The 17,500-nt window shown below is 36.5% G+C and overlaps 1 protein-coding gene across 1 annotated transcript in view; it reads right to left on the bottom strand.

Annotated features, from left to right (window-relative positions):
* STXBP5 (syntaxin binding protein 5) overlaps positions 1–17,500 on the bottom strand; it is a 170,574-nt gene that overhangs the window by 76,844 nt on the left and 76,230 nt on the right. The window contains exons 10-11 of the mRNA XM_040448625.1: positions 2,694–2,848; positions 1,450–1,522 (exon numbers count right to left, since the gene is read on the bottom strand). Of these exons, the coding sequence (XP_040304559.1) occupies positions 1,450–1,522; positions 2,694–2,848 (228 nt within the window). The remainder of the gene's footprint in view (positions 1–1,449; positions 1,523–2,693; positions 2,849–17,500) is intronic.

Genomic DNA, 17,500 nt, shown 5'->3' on the forward strand with positions numbered 1-17,500 from the left:
GTACATATTAAGTTGATACGAATCTAGTAGTACCTTAAAATAAGGTAAATAATACTGTTGACTTATACTTCCGGGTTTCCCAATCCAGGTACTATTCACATTTTGGATCAGATAATTCTTTATTATAAGGGACTGTCCTGTTCATTGTGGATGTTTAGCAGCAACCCTGTCCATCACTAGATGCCAATATCATCTAGAAAAGATGTTTACACAGATACAATCAAGTATCTTCTGGGGGGGGGGGGGGGATTGCCCATAATTGAGAAACACTGAGATCCTAAATGGGTAAACACAATTAAATTTTCATGATTATTTCAAGAGACACAAATAAATAATGTAATATTCTTGCATTCAAAGAATTTATCATCTATGTTGGAAAAAGGAGAATATGGCAAATACCACAAAAAGTTGCAAAGGAGCTATGGTGGCAATTTATACACCAGGTATGATATATCTGGTTAAGAGAGAGGAGAAAAAGTTTAAATATTTAATTTTGAGAGAGAGAGAGCAAGAGCACAAGCAGGAGAGGGGCAGAGAAAGAGGGAGACACAGAATCCGAAGCAGGCTCCAGGTTCTGAGCTGTCAGCACAGAGCCCACATGGGCTCAAACCCACAAACCACGAGATCATGACCTGAGCCAAAGTCAGACACGCAACCCACTGAGCCACCCAGGGGCCCCTAGAAGAGGAAGCTGAATGAGGAAAAGAGGACTGACTTTGAAAGTTATATGGAGTTTTGATGGCAGTGAAGCAAGTGGAGTTTGCAGCCACTGGGAACTATATAAGAAAAGACATTGAAGTATGTTTGTTTAATACACAGTTCAGTTTTTCTAGGGAATAAGGCACCTGTAGGAAGACAGTGAGAAATCAAGTCAGAAAGGTATCCTCAATTCCTACTGTGTGGAGAAGCAGGCTGAGAAGGTGCTTTCAAATAATAAAACAGTAGAGATCATAGTGGTTTAAAGAGGAGAATAACAGGGCACCGGTTGGCTCAGTCAGTAGAGTATGGGATCCTTGAAAGAGAAGAGTGACAAGCTAGGTGCTGCATGTAAAATTACTCTGACAACGGTATTCATGACAGTGCCACAGAGAGTGCATGTGGGTGGGGAGGCCACAGAGCTTATCTGGAGGTAAACTGTGATGGGATGAATTCTGCACTTATTTATTTTGTGTGCCCCCACAGTGTCCAAGTATTAGGTTGAATTATATGAAATTTCAGAAATTCAAGAAATTCTGACTTAAAAAATAGAAATTCTGTGTGAGCAACATACTAGCGAAATCTGGCAGGTAATTAGAAATGTGTGTCTGAAACTCTAAAAGAGGCCACCATTATGTATATAAATATAGAGTTTTCAAAAAAAAAAAAAAAGAAAGAAATAGCCAACCCTATGCTAAAAAGAGTCTTTTCTACCATATACTAAAATAATCTCTCACCAAATTTTATTCTTACCCATTCTGTGCAAGGTCTATAAGTACTAAATCCTTTTCGAGAAGAACCACCACAGCATATGGTTCCTGAAAATCTGGAATAGGAAAACAATGCATAAATAACAGTTTTAAATATGGAATAAGACAGCAAATTAGATAATACACATTTGCTTTTTAAAAATTTTTGTTCCATTCTCTCAAGTATGTAACAATCTGATCTTGCACTTCATGTAATTTAAGACTACTTGGTTTTAAATGAGATAAATCTATATAACTCATACAAAATTACTTCAATTTTGTAAAGACGAATAAAACAAGAAGTTCACAGTAACTTCTATGGTATTGCAAAATCCAAGGCAGGACATGGGCAACAAACCCAAAATTTAAATCTGAATATCCATAAGAACAATTCTTATTCTTGTCTCTCATAGGAACTCAGTAGAGTATTACTACAATATTATAATCTCTTTCTTAGATATTTTGTATGCACTTGTTAATTATATAATGTGTTATAGCTTTACATTTCAATTAGCTTCAAATGAAACAAAAAAGATCCAGATTTAAATTCCTCTTGAAAGGATACACGCTAGCTGTTACCGTTAATTTTATGTGTCACTAGTCTCTGATTTGGTGCCCACTTGTTTGGTTAAACACCAATTTAGATGTTGCTGGGAAGGTATTTTTTAGATGTGATAAACGTTTAAATCAGCAGACTCCCAGTAAAGGAGATTATCAGGTATAATGTGGGTGGCATTCATCCAATCAGTTGAAGGCCTGAAGAGAGAAAACAGGCTTTCTAAAAAGGAAGCAATTCTGCCCCAAGACAGCAACATCAACTCCCAAATTTCAGCCTGCCATGGTGCTTGATCAATTTGATTTATCACCCTCAATTGTGTGAACCAATTTCTTAAAATAAATTCCTTATTTCTCTCTCCTCTCCTTATGTGCTATCAGTTCTGTTTCTCTGGAGAACCTTGATCAATTAATACACTAGTGTTTTATAGAGTTTTAAAATGTTGCTTAATGTGGGCAGTTCTGTTTATCCTTCAGTAGCACTAACTACTACTATGTCATATTAAACAGATAAAGCTTATTAAACAAAATTAACTTCTGAAATAAAACTTACAAAGTTATGAAGACAGAATCTCTCCCCCAGAAGAGTGACAGCATACTAGGATAAGGAAACTATTTAGAAAACAAACAGGTCTTTGTTCTGAATAGCAGATACCCACAGAGAATATGTTTTAAAGATGCAAAGCTTATTACCATTTGGGTATGGTGTTTCACATAGCGTTAGAAAATCCACAATTGAATAGTCCATTTCCAGCACAGCAGTACTTTTCCCATGCATAACTGTTAAGCAGGGTCTTCTTCCTACAGTATCATAGGACAAACCTCCTGATAAAATAATAAAAGGTTCCCTGGAAGTAAAATACATAGGTGGAATTATAAATACCATAATGAAGACTACTTTCTTGCTGTGTTATACATTTTTTACTTAGTGACATAATGAAATCTTAAATTCTAACATTTTTATGTGTGATTTAATTGAATAATCACAGGTTATTTTGAATTTTATTTGAATATTTGAATATTTATGTGTGATTTAATTGAATAATCACAGGGGTTTTTTTTTTTTAATTTTTTTTTTTCCAACGTTTATTCATTTTTGGGACAGAGAGAGACAGAGCATGAACGGGGGAGGGGCAGAGAGAGAGGGAGACACAGAATCGGAAACAGGCTCCAGGCTCTGAGCCATCAGCCCAGAGCCCGACGCGGGGCTCGAACTCACGGACCGCGAGATCGTGACCTGGCTGAAGTCGGACGCCCAACCGACTGCGCCACCCAGGCGCCCCACAGGTGGGTTTTTTAATTGCATTAGGTAAGACCCAGGTGAATTCATGAAAATTAACTTACAGTAAGAATGAACATTGACCATATATGACGCTCTCATACCTCCCCTTGATCCCTAAAAATTTTTCCTTTACCTTCTTTATATAATTGTCAAAAAATTCTCTCTGGGTTTCTATTGGTGAAGTGTCTTGAATGCACTGCTTTTATTTTCAATCCTGATAACCAGGCCTTCTCAACAGAAGGTCTAAAAGAGAATGTTAATGACCCATGGCATCCACTGTATGTAATGAATTAACTTCTCATTGATGTATCAGGAATATACTAGCTATAAGTCACCCTTGAGAAAACAGTCACTCAAAATCATTTTCTGTAGGGCTCCCTTCTGGAATTTTGGCTGGTATGCTCCCAAACCACAGTGCCCGTGTACATCACCAGCTGTCAGCCTGCCACTCCTAATCAGCTCTACAACTCTGTCTCCCTATCAGTCATTACTTCATGATTTATCTAGACCCACTTTTTAAAACTCCTAAATATGCAAAACACAAAACATCTTTTTGTATGTTTTGACCTGTGTGTATTTATCTTTGTCTTGCTTATTCATGTTTTTTGTCCATGTTTTCATTGGATTAGTAATCCTCTTCTAATGGTTTACTAAGAGTTCCTTGCATTCTAAGGGATTAGCTCTTGATCTGCCACATGTCTCACCATTTATAGGTGGGGAAGTTATTTACATTAACAGAGGATTTCAAAAATTTGATACAAGATTTTCTTGAATCTTTTCATGTATGATTTTTAGGTAGTTTCTGAATGTTTCCTCTAAGGTCAGTAGATCTATCTTCCTCCTCTTTACATCTGGTATAAACAGTATATACTAACATGTAGTGGTTAAAGTGCTAGTTCTTATATTGAACTAGAAGCTTGTTTGTTGTTATATGGCTGTGAATAATGAGACAATAAGATTAAGCAATATTTTATTACTTAAAACAAAAAAGTGCTAGTTCTGGAACTAAACTACCTAAGTTAAATCTCAGCTCTGGCTTTACTTTCTGTGTGATGTTGGACAAGCTGCTTAACCTCTTTGTGCCTAGCTTTTGCATCTATAAGATGGAATCTGAGTGGTAAGTATCTACCCTCAATCACTGAATTAATATACACAAAGCACTGGGGTCAATGTCTGTAACACAGTACACCTTTGGTAACAGTTATGTATTATTATTACTAGTAACCGTTATCTATTACTATTATCATCAAATCACCATTATCATCCATTGTGAAAGTTTTCCTTCTTTTGATATGTGCAAAGAAACATTAAAATTTGTAAATTATATTTATTTTTATCAAAACAAGAATAAACTCCACTAATAGAGTAGGAGCACAAGTGTGTAATCTATAACTAAATATAAAAAATATAAAATATAACTAAATATATATAGTTAAATATATATTAAATATATACTAAATATACTAATATATAGTAATATAGTAATTTAGTAAATATACTAAATATAACTAAATATAAAAATATTAAAAAAAAACAGTATTAATAACATAAGAACCAGGAAAAAGGGAGATGCTCTGCTACATTACAGAATAAAATTTCCATGGAAACCTGGCTAGGTTTCCATTAATGACCAGGTAAATCACCAGTTTATTAGATACACTGTTAATATGGCATTAAATAACACCATGGCAACTAGGTAGGTTTATCCTCAAAGGCAACTAAGTGTGTATTCAATGGCCTTGTCAGTTGTCTGTACTTCTTTTCTAAACTTAGGAGAAAAAAATATACAATGAAAAAAATAAGAATAAAAACATATGAACAAAAAAATATGAGTAAGAAATAGTTTCAAAGACATACCAAGGTAATATTCTTTTTCATAATAATAAAAGTTTCCCAAGTCTAACAATAAATGCGCATATATATATATATATATATTTAAAGATGTATTTTTCCTTTTTTATTTTATGTGCTGTTTAAAAAAATCATCTAAGTTTGCAGGTTATATTTTTTTCCATTATAATGAACCAAACTTTGAAGAATAAATATTAATGAGATGAATGTTTTATAAGAAAGTAGTCATAAATACAATGATAAAACAGGTTAAATATTTTAACACAAGATAGTGAAAATTATATAAATACAGAGTCTTGTTGGCATTTGGAATTACATAAAAACTTCTACAAATCTGTATTATTTCTAGGTAAAGTAAGAATTATGGAGGTGGAGAATACTGTTGTTTTTAAACAAAAGGTTAGCTTTTTTGATGTTATAATAAGGCTTGGAGATAATATAATTTTTATCTCGTAACTTTAAGATTTGAATTTGAGTAGAATTTCTTTCAATGATGTTGGGTTCTCTTCAAGACCATTTTTGAAGACATGCACATTTGAAAGGTGTCTGGACATTTTATAATTTTGATTGAAAATTTTAAGAGCCTAGACACTTCTAACTCCTTTATCCTTCTGATTAACCTCCCCCAGGCTGGCCTTGAAAGGGTTTGGCTCAAGTTGGTTTCCATATGAACCATGCTTTATTTAAGGAGGTATTTCTATCTAAAACTCCATTTGTATAACTAGTTTGCTCATCTCAGTTCTATAACATTCCCCATTTTCTTTGAGCACCTGTATTCCTGTGCTCTCACATCCAGTCTACATGAACAAGCACACTGCAACAATGTTCCAAAGAAAAGAAAACAAAGTGAAATGGTGGGCTGGCTGTGAGGAAGGGGATAGGGCAGTTACTGTAAGAGTGGTCAGAAAAGATCCCTAAGTAATGACAGATGAGCGGGGCCAGAACAGTGAAGAGCCAGCCACTCAAAGAGCCTGGGGTTGGGGGAAAGGATGTACATTCCAGGCAGTAGGAATGACCATTGCAAAGACCCCGGGTCAGGAATGAGGTTGGTATACCTGAGGAACCAAATGGCCAGTGGGGCCACAGCAGAGTAAAGCAATCCATGGTAATAGAGGACATGGCTCCAAATCTTGTACAACACATCCTGTTTTCTCTATTAGGATCTCAAGAACTTGTCTCCTCCATTTCATCCCCATAATTACTTTTGTTCTGACCCTAGTAACCTATCGCTGAAATTATTACAATAGCATTTGCACTTGTTTATTGCCTGAGATATACTTCCCCTAACTTTCTGTTGACTCTAAAAATTTTTAAATTTGAGTAGAATTTCTTTCAATGATGTTGGGTGCTCTTCAAGACCATCATTTTTGAAGACCTCCACAAGAGAAAGGTGTCTGGACATTTTATAATTTTGCATCATTATCTCCTCAGAAAAACCTTCCCTGACCCACTCACCCTGATTGAGCTGGGTGCCTTTCCTGTGTTCCTAAGCATCCTGCGCCTACTTCCCTTCAGCACTTACCACACGGAATTGTCATTATGTTTATTTATCTAAGCTCCTTCAGGACACATAGTGTATAATTTACCTCTGCATTCCCAGGCCCTATCTAGACCAAAAAGTGACTGCCAAATACATATTTAAATACCACGAAATCTATTGCTCAGTTGATCACCAGTCCTAGGACTTAACAATGAGAAATGCTATAGGAGGAGCCCATGGCCAGATACGGTAATAAACACTGTCTAAAGAAGTTTGAAATTTAACTGTTATGCTATTCTGATAATCTTTCTATATGATTAGTACTACCTGGGGCGCCTGGGTGGCGCAGTCGGTTAAGCGTCCGACTTCAGCCAGGTCACGATCTCGCGGTCCGTGAGTTCGAGCCCCGCGTCAGGCTCTGGGCTGATGGCCCAGAGCCTGGAGCCTGTTTCTGATTCTGTGTCTCCCTCTCTCTCTGCCCCTCCCCCGTTCATGCTCTGTCTCTCTCTGTCCCAAAAATAAATAAACGTTTGAAAAAAAAAAAAATTAAAAAAAAAAATTAGTACTACCAATTGTATTATTCACTACTAAATATATTTTTACAATTGAAATTTAAGCTCTAACTTATCCCATATGTAATTGTACATTACTAACCTTATCGATTTCTCCAACTTTTTTCAAATGGAGATATGCCATTCTATTTCAGAGAAAACAATTAACTATATATTTGGTAAGCAGAATTATACCTTAGCTCTTGAAAGCTAACTAATACCTTATCTTTACCACTCTAACCCCAGTGCTTAACTTTCTGTTGAATGAACACGATTTAAGAAAAAAAAAAAATTATGTTTACTTATTTGAGAGAGAGAGAGGGAGAGAAAGAGACAGAGTGTGGGCAAGGGAGGGGCAGAGAGAGAGGGAGATACAGAATCCAAAGCAGGCTCCAGGCTCCGAGCTGTCAGCACAGAGCTCAATGAAGGGCCTGAACCCACAAGCCGTGAGATCGTGACCTGAACCGAAGTTGGATGCTCAACTGACTAAGGTACCCAAGTGCCCCATGAACGTATGATTTTCATGAGACCCCTACATCAAATTTCTAAGACTCTCAGTTCAAATTTCAAATGTAAATTCTAATTATCTAATTTGAATAGTTTAATAGCAACCTATATAACTTGATCTCATATTTGGTGTCAAATTGTTGACTTTTCACATAAAAGCTTAAAGTTTAGATTTTGCTGATTATGTGCTAATTATTATAATAGGTTCATCTGCATACATGGTTAGAGTGGAAAACAAACTGTGAAGCACACTCAAAAAGTAATAATGAGTTCTTAGTTCTACTAAGTTTTTTGAGCTATCAAATCAAAATGGAATAATCAAGAACAAGGTTTGAAAAACTTAAATGTTGAAGGGCTGGGAAATAAAAAATATATAAAATTTAAAACATAGGGAGTTGAATTAAAAGTACCCTTCTAATCTTTTAATGTTAGTTTCAAACAACGCTTCTTGAACTATCTATGGTCAAGAACTAATTAAAAAAGTTTTCGAGTCATTGAAAATCTGTGCTTTTGTAAGAAAAACAATTAAATGTGTGCACAGATGTTGTAGTAATGTCAAATGATATTCAAATTTCCATACTCTTACTTTTGATTTCTGTACGTATTTTGTCTCAGAGAGTTAGCACACTGGAACCATTCATGCATCATACTCTGAGTAGCACTAGTCTAGAAGACAAAAAGTTGAGCCACCTAAGGATACCATTTAACCTACCCTATCATCATCAGGGGGAAATGTGAAGATGTCATTGAAGATCTCACTTCAAGGCCCCATACATACCCCCTGACACTCTAAAGTTAAATCAGAAACCACAGAACTCTTTAGTGGGGCATGTCTGAGTAGAGAGGCAGATCTCCAAAACAACTCTTTAATAAGAGAACTACTGCTTAGTTATAACAAGTTTTCACCAGGGACCTTTTAGAGTAAACAGGAAGATAATATGGTAGACTAACAATAACTCATTATGATACTGAAGGGTATACAGAGATGCATAATGGGTCATAACCCAAGTTTTGGAAGAAGACATCTATGTTCAAATCCTAACTCTATTACTTTGTATCTATAAGGACTGAACAACTTACTTCAATTTTGATTATCTGAGCCTCAGTTTTGTCTTCTGTAATAGACACCTCACAGAGTTATTGTAAAGATTAAGTAACACAATATACACGTTGCTTATTACAGTGCCTGGTACAAAATACATTCTCAGAAAGTGACTATTACTTTAGCATCATGATGGTGATATTCCAGTGCCTTTCTAATTCAGATATTACCTTTGCCAATTTTAAGACGACTCTCTGAGAATCAGAGTAGCCATCTCCAGACCATATTTCACTAGTGACTAACCCTAATACTCTCTTTTGCTAACACGGAGAGATAGAAGTTTGGGGAAAAATAAAGGAGCATAATATATTTAGACAAGTTCCTGTTCACTTAATGATCAAGGTAACAATGATACAGCTTTAGTAGAGTAGGTCTGCATATCACAGTATTTGAGTAAAGTGTTAAGATTTTAATATAATTTGGTTATTTTTATTGATATAATTTTTATGTAAAGTTGTTATAGTAATCAGACTTAATACATATCCTTTTAGTTATCAAAAATGTGGAATCTCAAAACATTTCCATAAATTGCCTTACAGTATACAACAGTGATACTCAGAGGGTGGTCTGTGAACCCCTAGGGGTTTTCAGGATCCTTTACTGTGAAGATAAAGCCATTTTCATCATGATATTAAGACATTATTTGCCTTACACTGTGCTGATATTTGCACCGATGGCACAAGGTAATAGTAGGTGGATTAAACTCCTGACATCTCAGCATGAATCGAAGCAGTGGCGCCAAACTGGACCTATTCATTTTAGTCCTCATTTCCATACATGGAAAGAATTTTTCTCCTGCCACTTCATGTCTTTGTTGAAGCAATAATATGACTAACTTTAAATCTTGACCCTTAATATGTCTTTTTTTAAAAAATTTTTAAAATGTATTTATTTTTGAGAGAGAGAGAGAGAGAGAGAGAGAGAGCGAGCACAAGTGGGGGAGGGGCAGAAAGACAGGGAGACACAGAATCCGAAGCAGGCTCCAGACTCCCAGCTGTCAGCACAGAGCCTGATGCGGGGCTCAAAGCCACAAACTGTGAGAGCGTGACCTGAGTCAAAGTCAGACGCTCAACCAACTGAGTCACGCAGGTGCCCCAATATGTCTTTTTAATGTTAAGAAAATAAAAAGCATACACAAAGCACTTCTGTATACTGAAATGGACATTTATTTCCAGAAAACCACTTGTACAATTGTTTGAATTGTGAGCTAAACTATTTGCTATTACTTTTGCTGAGGGGATGACTAACAAGCTATAATTTAGGCTGAGGTAACTGAGTCATTTTCTCAAAAATGAATGAATCTGTTACTTTAAGAAAAACAACGGACAATATTTGTTTACAATGATAAAATCTGACCTTTCAAGTGAAAATCAAGAGGTTGGGAACTTCTATCTGCCATCCTGGATTTCACAGTTTCCCAATACTTAAAAACTTTCCTGATGACATCAGTGGTGGTATCAGTGATTTGAAAATATATAATGAAATGTGTCAGCATTACAAGATACAAATGACTCACTCAATCAATGTTTTCCAATTTACCAGTGTCGTGATGTTATAAAAGCATGCAAGAGGAAAAGAGGCACTGAAAGTGCTGACACCCCAAAGGATTTTCAAGAAAACAGAATAGGAACGCTTTTCTGAAAAGGGATTCAGCTCTCACACTGCTGAATCTACCACTTGGTAAGTTTTGGTATAGTATCAAGGAATATTTATCATTATTTTAAAAGTCAAACTACAAGGGTGCCTGGGTGGCTCAGTCAGTTAAGTCTCAGTCCGACTCTTGCTTCTGGCTCAGGTCATGATCTCACGGTTCATGAGTTTGAGCCCCACGCATCGAGCTCCATGCTAAGAGCGCAGAGCCTGCTTGGATTCCTGGTTTCCTTCTTTCTCTACCTCTCTCCCCTGCCTGCATATTCTCTCTCTCAAAATAAATTATAAACATTTTTTAAAAATCTATTTTAAAAAAGTCAAACTACATATTTGTGCAAAACTGAATTTTCTTCATATGCCTCATTAAGAGGACATATCACAAAAGATGTAGAAGCAGATATGAGACTCCAGCTGTAGTCTTTTATACTCAACTTGAAAGAAATTTCCAAAATAAACAATTCCGCTAGGATGTATTTTTAGAAAGAAAGTTATTTAAGACCTATCCTAGCCATACAAATTTCAGAAAAATTATGCTTTGGGATTTCAGCGTATTATAGTTTCATAATACAAGCTAGTTAGGATATAGAGGATTAACTATAAGGTCCCACAGCAACTCATACTAGCCCCTTACTTTTTTTTTTCCTAGTACCAATACAAATGAAAGAATTTATGTAACAGGCATTATTTTCAAACAAGAAATCTAAAACCTTCAATGCAATCTTTGTCATGTGATTTTTGTGATTAAATAAACTATATATGAAGTTCATAGTGTTACAAGTATGATTTCTAAGCTTATCTATGAAAGAACACTGCAAAGTTTTCAAAATAATTTACTGCAGACAAGGTCTTAAATGGATTTGATCTCTGTCCTCTAGAAAAACATAATCAAAGCATATAAGCTGTCATCGGTGTATAAGCAGTCAAGTAAAAGTACCAGAACAATCAGTGAACCATCACTAAGATAAGACATTTAATCTATGTACACATCAGAAATGGAAACATTTTAGAGATGGAAAAAAAAACAACAACATACATTAGGATGAATAACGATGGAAAATCTATCCTTAGATTAATTCGAACAAGCCGTAAAGCTTTAAGGATTAACAGAGAATCAATTTAGATGATGAAGAAGGGACAGCTCTAAAAGAAAAAACTCTAGAAAGCTCAGAATGAACTTCAGCAGTAAAAAAAGTAGATCAATAAACTAGAGGCAGTATAAGAAATATCTGAATAGCCTCAACAAGTAACAATTTTGAAAACAATTAGGTGTGAAATGAAACTGTGCCTTTTTTTTTTTTTTTTTTTTTTTTTTTACAAATAAACACATCACAAACTACAAGGTTAAAAAAAAAAGTACAAGATTTTAAATTCTACTTTAGGATTTCAGAAATGGAAGAACTGTTACCAAATGAATATCAACCACTAATATACTAACTTTTGTTAAATTTATCAGATAGTTTCTAGATAAAGGGGCATGGATAAGCATATAAATAATTTTGGTCCCTGCCAAAACATAAAAGCTCAGCTGGATGACTGCTTGCAAAAAATTAAGTTATAAAGTTTTTATGAAACATCACTTTGTATGCAGATGAAAACAAATTTGACTTCAGGTCCCTATTATCACAGCAGGTTGCCTTTTCTGTCATAACAGCACTCATTTAGGAGTTCACATTTGTGGTTACAGTATTTAAGATGATTCAAAAGCATAAATGCTTACTTTTAAGGTAGGAAACTAATAACATAAAAGCATCTCACATTAATGAGACTGGTGACACTGTTGTATTTTATACTCAGTTCTTTAAAAGGATACACAGATACTTCCAAGAAGCCATGTGGGAATTTATCAAGATTCATAAAAATCTGGGGCGCCTGGGTGGCGCAGTCGGTTAAGCGTCCGACTTCAGCCAGGTCACGATCTCGCGGTCCGTGAGTTCGAGCCCTGCGTCGGGCTCTGGGCTGATGGCTCAGAGCCTGGAGCCTGTTTCCGATTCTGTGTCTCCCTCTCTCTCTGCCCCTCCCCCGTTCATGCTCTGTCTCTCTCTGTCCCAAAAATAAATAAACGTTGGAAAAAAAAATGTATAAAAAAAAAAAAGATTCATAAAAATCTTTTATCTTCAAAATTTCACCACTGGAAATTTGTTGTAAAGAAATAGTACAACAGTAAAAACTCTGTTGAGTTATCTACAACATCAAAAAAGAGAATCTGTTCACTACTATATTTTTACTTCTAATATGAAGAACCTGATAATATCAAAAACTAAATGTTCAGCAAAAGGAACAATAGTCTGAGTGAAGTGCATAGCCTTTACGATGAATTATTTTAAAAAGCTGATAAAAACCAGTAAGACTTTAGACATGTTAAGCAGAAAAAAAAAAAATATCAGACTGAATATGCTCTAAGAATACAATTAAGGAATGTATCTGAAAAAAGACTGAAGGAAAATGAAAAGAAAAAAATTGTTTTAGAATAGTGGAATTATAGGTTAATATGCTTTTGTGAAGATTTTATTTAATGTTATAATTAAAATAGGTACTTCCAAAAACACTTCAGAGAAGAAGATAGTAATAGTGGTTAAAAATGAAACTAATACAGGTGCCTGGATGGCTCAGTCGGAAATGCATGTTGACTCCTGATCTCGGGGTTGTGAGTTTGAGCACCATGTTGGGTGTAGAGATTACTTAAAAATAAAATCTTAAAAAAAATTAAATTAATACAACAATTGTGACCAATTATACTTTTTTAAAAAAACTGCACTTTTCCTATGAAATACCATAAAAATATTTTATCGATTTTTCATGTCATTTCTGTTATCTGTCACTACACTTCGTATTAAAGTACTATAAAACGTAGCTTATGCTGAAGAATTTTCTGCTCATAGGCCACTCAAGAGTAACTACACAAATTAAGTTAGAATATTACTATGATTCATCCACTCAGCAAGCATTTACCAAGTGCTTAACCGCACTACTCCCTGCAGGAGGGGCCGAAGAGTCTCCCATCATTTGATCCTTCCAGCCTCACTCGTCTTTGCCCGGCATACCCCTCTCTACTACTTTGCTTTTGATCCTGGCTTTCTACTTTGCCAATTTCAGTGGTCTATTTCAGGACTCCAAACTTATTTTAATCCTAAGACTTTTGGCTCTGTGGCCAAAAATTTTTTTCATCTCAGTTTTTTCAAGGTAGTTTAGCCAAGCAATTGTTGCTGGCAGATCTGCAGGTATAGCTATAATCTTGGGGACTGTGGTTAATGTGAACAGAGAGAAGGTTTAATTAAAAAGGAAATACAGTGTGGTTAAGAGTACAGACTTCATTAAATCTGGGGTCTTCTGCTTATGATTTGTATGACTTTGGGCAAGTTACTCAACCTCTCTGTAACAGTCTCCTCATCTGTCATACCTGCCTCATAAAGTGGTTGCTAAAATTAAAGAAAATATGTGTAAAGCACTTAGAACAATGTCTGGCCACAGTAAGCACAGCATGTGATTATGGATACTTTATATACAGTTAAAAACAATCTACAGTTGAGAAGGAAAAAACATACCAGAGTGAGCCTGTGTTCTGGGGATAACAATCTTTTTGCACGAGGGAGTTTGTTTTGGGGCTTCAGAGAGCTGGGATTCTCTCATTGGATACAGTTCTAGCAGCTGTGGGGGAAACTCAGTGGTAGCAAGTTGTGGGTGTTACTGAAATAGACTTTTAGATATTTTCAGGACCAGAATATCACAAATGTACCCTGAGTTTTTATTACAATCTGTGTTTTTTTCATATTCCCACACAGGCAATCATCCTACAACTTTTAGTGCACATATAAAAAAAATTCTTTTTTAAGAGAGACAAAGCACACAAGCACAAGTGGGGAGAGGAAGAGAGAGACAATTCCAAGCAGGCTCCACGCTCAGCATGGAGTTCGACATGGGGGATCTCACAACCCTCTGATCATGACCTAAGCCAAAAGCAAGAGTCAAATGCTCAACTGACTGGGCCACCCAGGTGCCCCCCACCACTTTTTTTTTTTTTTTAATTACAGAAATCATCAGGGCTACTGGGTAGCTCAATTGGTTAAACACCCGGCTCTTGATCTAGGCTCAGGTCATGAGCTAATGGTTCCTGAGATCAAGCCTTGGGTCAGGCTCTGTGCTGATAGCCAGACAGCGTGGAACCTGCTTAGGATTCTCTCTCTCTCCCTCTCTCTCTGCCCCTTCCCCAATAGCGCTCTCTTTCTCTTTCAAAATAAATAAATTTAAAAAATAAAAAAAAATTAAAAATGTTTATTTTTGACAGAGAGCGTGAGGGAGGGAAGGCAGGGTAGAGAGCAAGGGAGACAGAGGATCTGAAGTGGGCTCTGCGCTGAGAGCAGAGCCCCATGGGGGCTCCAACTAACAAACCACGAGACCATGACCTGAGCTGAAGTCGGATGCTTAACTGACTGACCCACCCAGGTGCCCCCCAAAATAAAAATAAATTAAAGAAATCATCTACTAAGCTACTTGAAAACGAATTCAGGCACCACTGGGTGGGGGGCAACATTTGCTTATAGACAAACTTAAATACGTTATATGTATGTACATGTGTGCATATCAAGGGAGTTAGCAAACTATAACCTCTTGTCTGTTTTTGTATGGCCTACAAACTAAAAATGATTTTTACATTCTTAAATAGTTGGAAACAAATACACAAAAGAATATATCATGACACATGAAAATTAAAGGAAATGTAAATTTCAGTGTCTGTACATAAAGTTTTATGGAACACAGCTGCATTCATTCATTTATGAGTTGTCTATGGCTGCTTTTGGGCTACAACAGCAGAGTTGGATAGCTGCCAGTTGAGACCTATCCAGCTTGCAAAGCCTAAAATATTCCCTCTGGCCCTATACACAAAGGGTTTGCCATAGTACGTGTTAGAGGAAAGGGAGTAAATTAATCTCTTAGATGTGGTTCTCCAAATGTGACTAAACTGCCATTTTTAACTATGATAACATTCACTTCTAGGATACTGAACAGAGATGCTTCTCCCCCAAACTGGTGATTCTTTGAGTGGTAGCATATTCCTTAAAAGACACTAACTCCTGCGGTGCCTGGGTGGCTCAGCCGGTTAAACATCTGACTTTGGCTCAGGTCACGGTCTCACGGTTTGTGAGTTCAAGCCCCGCATCGGGCTCTGTGCTAACAGCTTGGAGCCTAGAGCCTGCTTCTGATTCTGTGTCTCCCTCTCTCTCTGTCCCTCCACAGCTTGCACTCTGTCTCTCAAAAAATAAATAAACCTGTTTGAAAACTTGAACCTATCCAGAGTTCATTGTTGTTGAAAATTTGGCCCTGCCTGTAACTTGTTATGCAGTCTATTAGCAAAACAAAGAATGCAGACGTAAAGGAGAAAAGGAACTACAATTTACCAAACATGTACCATGGGCCAAACACATATTATTTCTTTCAGGTCTCTACAGCACTTTTATTAAGTGGGAACTACTGTCCCTATTTTACCAAGGTAAGGACAGAGGTTCAGTGATGTTAAGCAACTTGCCAAAGATTATACCGTCACTTGAGTGGCAGAACTGGGCTTGGAACCTAAGTCTAAAAATCCGAAGCCTCAGTTATTTCCCCTAAATCAGGGGCTCTCAAACATGATGATCTTGGGTCATAGTACAAAGTGCATTTTAGTTCACGATACAGTATACAGATACGTAAGTACATACAGTTGAACAAGTTTCATGTGAACCAATACTTAACCTGAAACCTGCAGTGCACTCTATATCTTATTCTAGTCCATAAGTTAAAAATTGATGTCACAACCAACAAAAGTATTGTCGTAACCCACTAGTAGATCACCCTTATCTAATATTTAAAAACAAAAAAAATCAGGGGTGAGGGGGGATGGGCAAAATGGGTGAAGGGGAATGGGAGATACAGGTTTCCAGTTACAGAATGAAGAAGTTGCAGGGATGCAAGTTACTGCATATGGAACAGTCAATGGTACTGTAATAGTGTTGTACGGTGACAGACGGTAGCTGCCCTTGTGGCCAGCACAGCATAATGCACAGAGTTGTTGAATCACTACACTGTACAACCAAAACTAATGTAATATTGTGTGTCAAACAAACAAACAAACAAATAATGTAATGTCATAATGTTTCTCAGAGTGGAATTCTCAATCCAGGGAAGAATATCAGTGAGGCTCCTTACTTATTATAGTTTTGCCAACCTTACAACTTGTACATCTGCTCTGAGAAAGCAAAATCAGAGATGCCCGTCAGGGCTTATCAAATGCTGTTCTGAGACGAGAGGTATGCGAGACAACCGGTTGAAAGGGTATGTTCCAAGTGCTTCATGTATTTGATCTTCGTAACAACTCTATAAGGCAGATACTATTATTGTTCCTGCCTTACAGATGAAGATACAAGCACAGGGAGCTTAGCTATGTGCCCAAGATGGCAGGGCTCTGAGGAAGCAGTGGACCCAGGTGGGCCGGCTCCAGAGCTCACACCCTTAATCGCTTTGCTCGAGCACCATCTGCTGTAGCACTACACACCTGGGTCACGCCAGTGTTTCAAAAAACCAACTTCAACAGAATTGACTTCACATTTAACTTTGGATTAAGAACTGGCCATGTAAAGAATAGTTCCATATTTTTAATAAAAGTGCTATTAAAATGTTCTATTAATTATACTGTCACCATTCACTATGTTAGGGAAAAAATCTGCTCCCTCCTGGTGCAACATATGCTTTTATTTTACTAGGAAACAAAAGTCAGATACAACATCGTGATTCCATTTTTTGTCAGAGTGTACCTTTGCTTCAGAAACAAATTATATGTTATTACTGATCTATAACAGTTAATTCTTCACGGATACACTTTTCGAAACACCGGCTTATGTTCTTCTTCCTCATATTCAGTAACACTATGCTAGGGCAATTAGAACTGAGACAGGTATGTCCCATGCTTTCACTGAGCTGAATATTTAAGAGGGAACACATGCATTAAACTGATAATTTCATCATTAATGACAAGTAAAAATTCTAGAAGGGAAAAATATAGCATGCTTTGAGAATATATTACTGCGGTCCTAATCTAGGCAACAT

The sequence above is a fragment of the Herpailurus yagouaroundi genome, unplaced genomic scaffold (assembly GCF_014898765.1).
Source record: "Herpailurus yagouaroundi ecotype Mexico unplaced genomic scaffold, PumYag 198, whole genome shotgun sequence".
Lineage (NCBI taxonomy): Eukaryota > Metazoa > Chordata > Mammalia > Carnivora > Felidae > Herpailurus > Herpailurus yagouaroundi.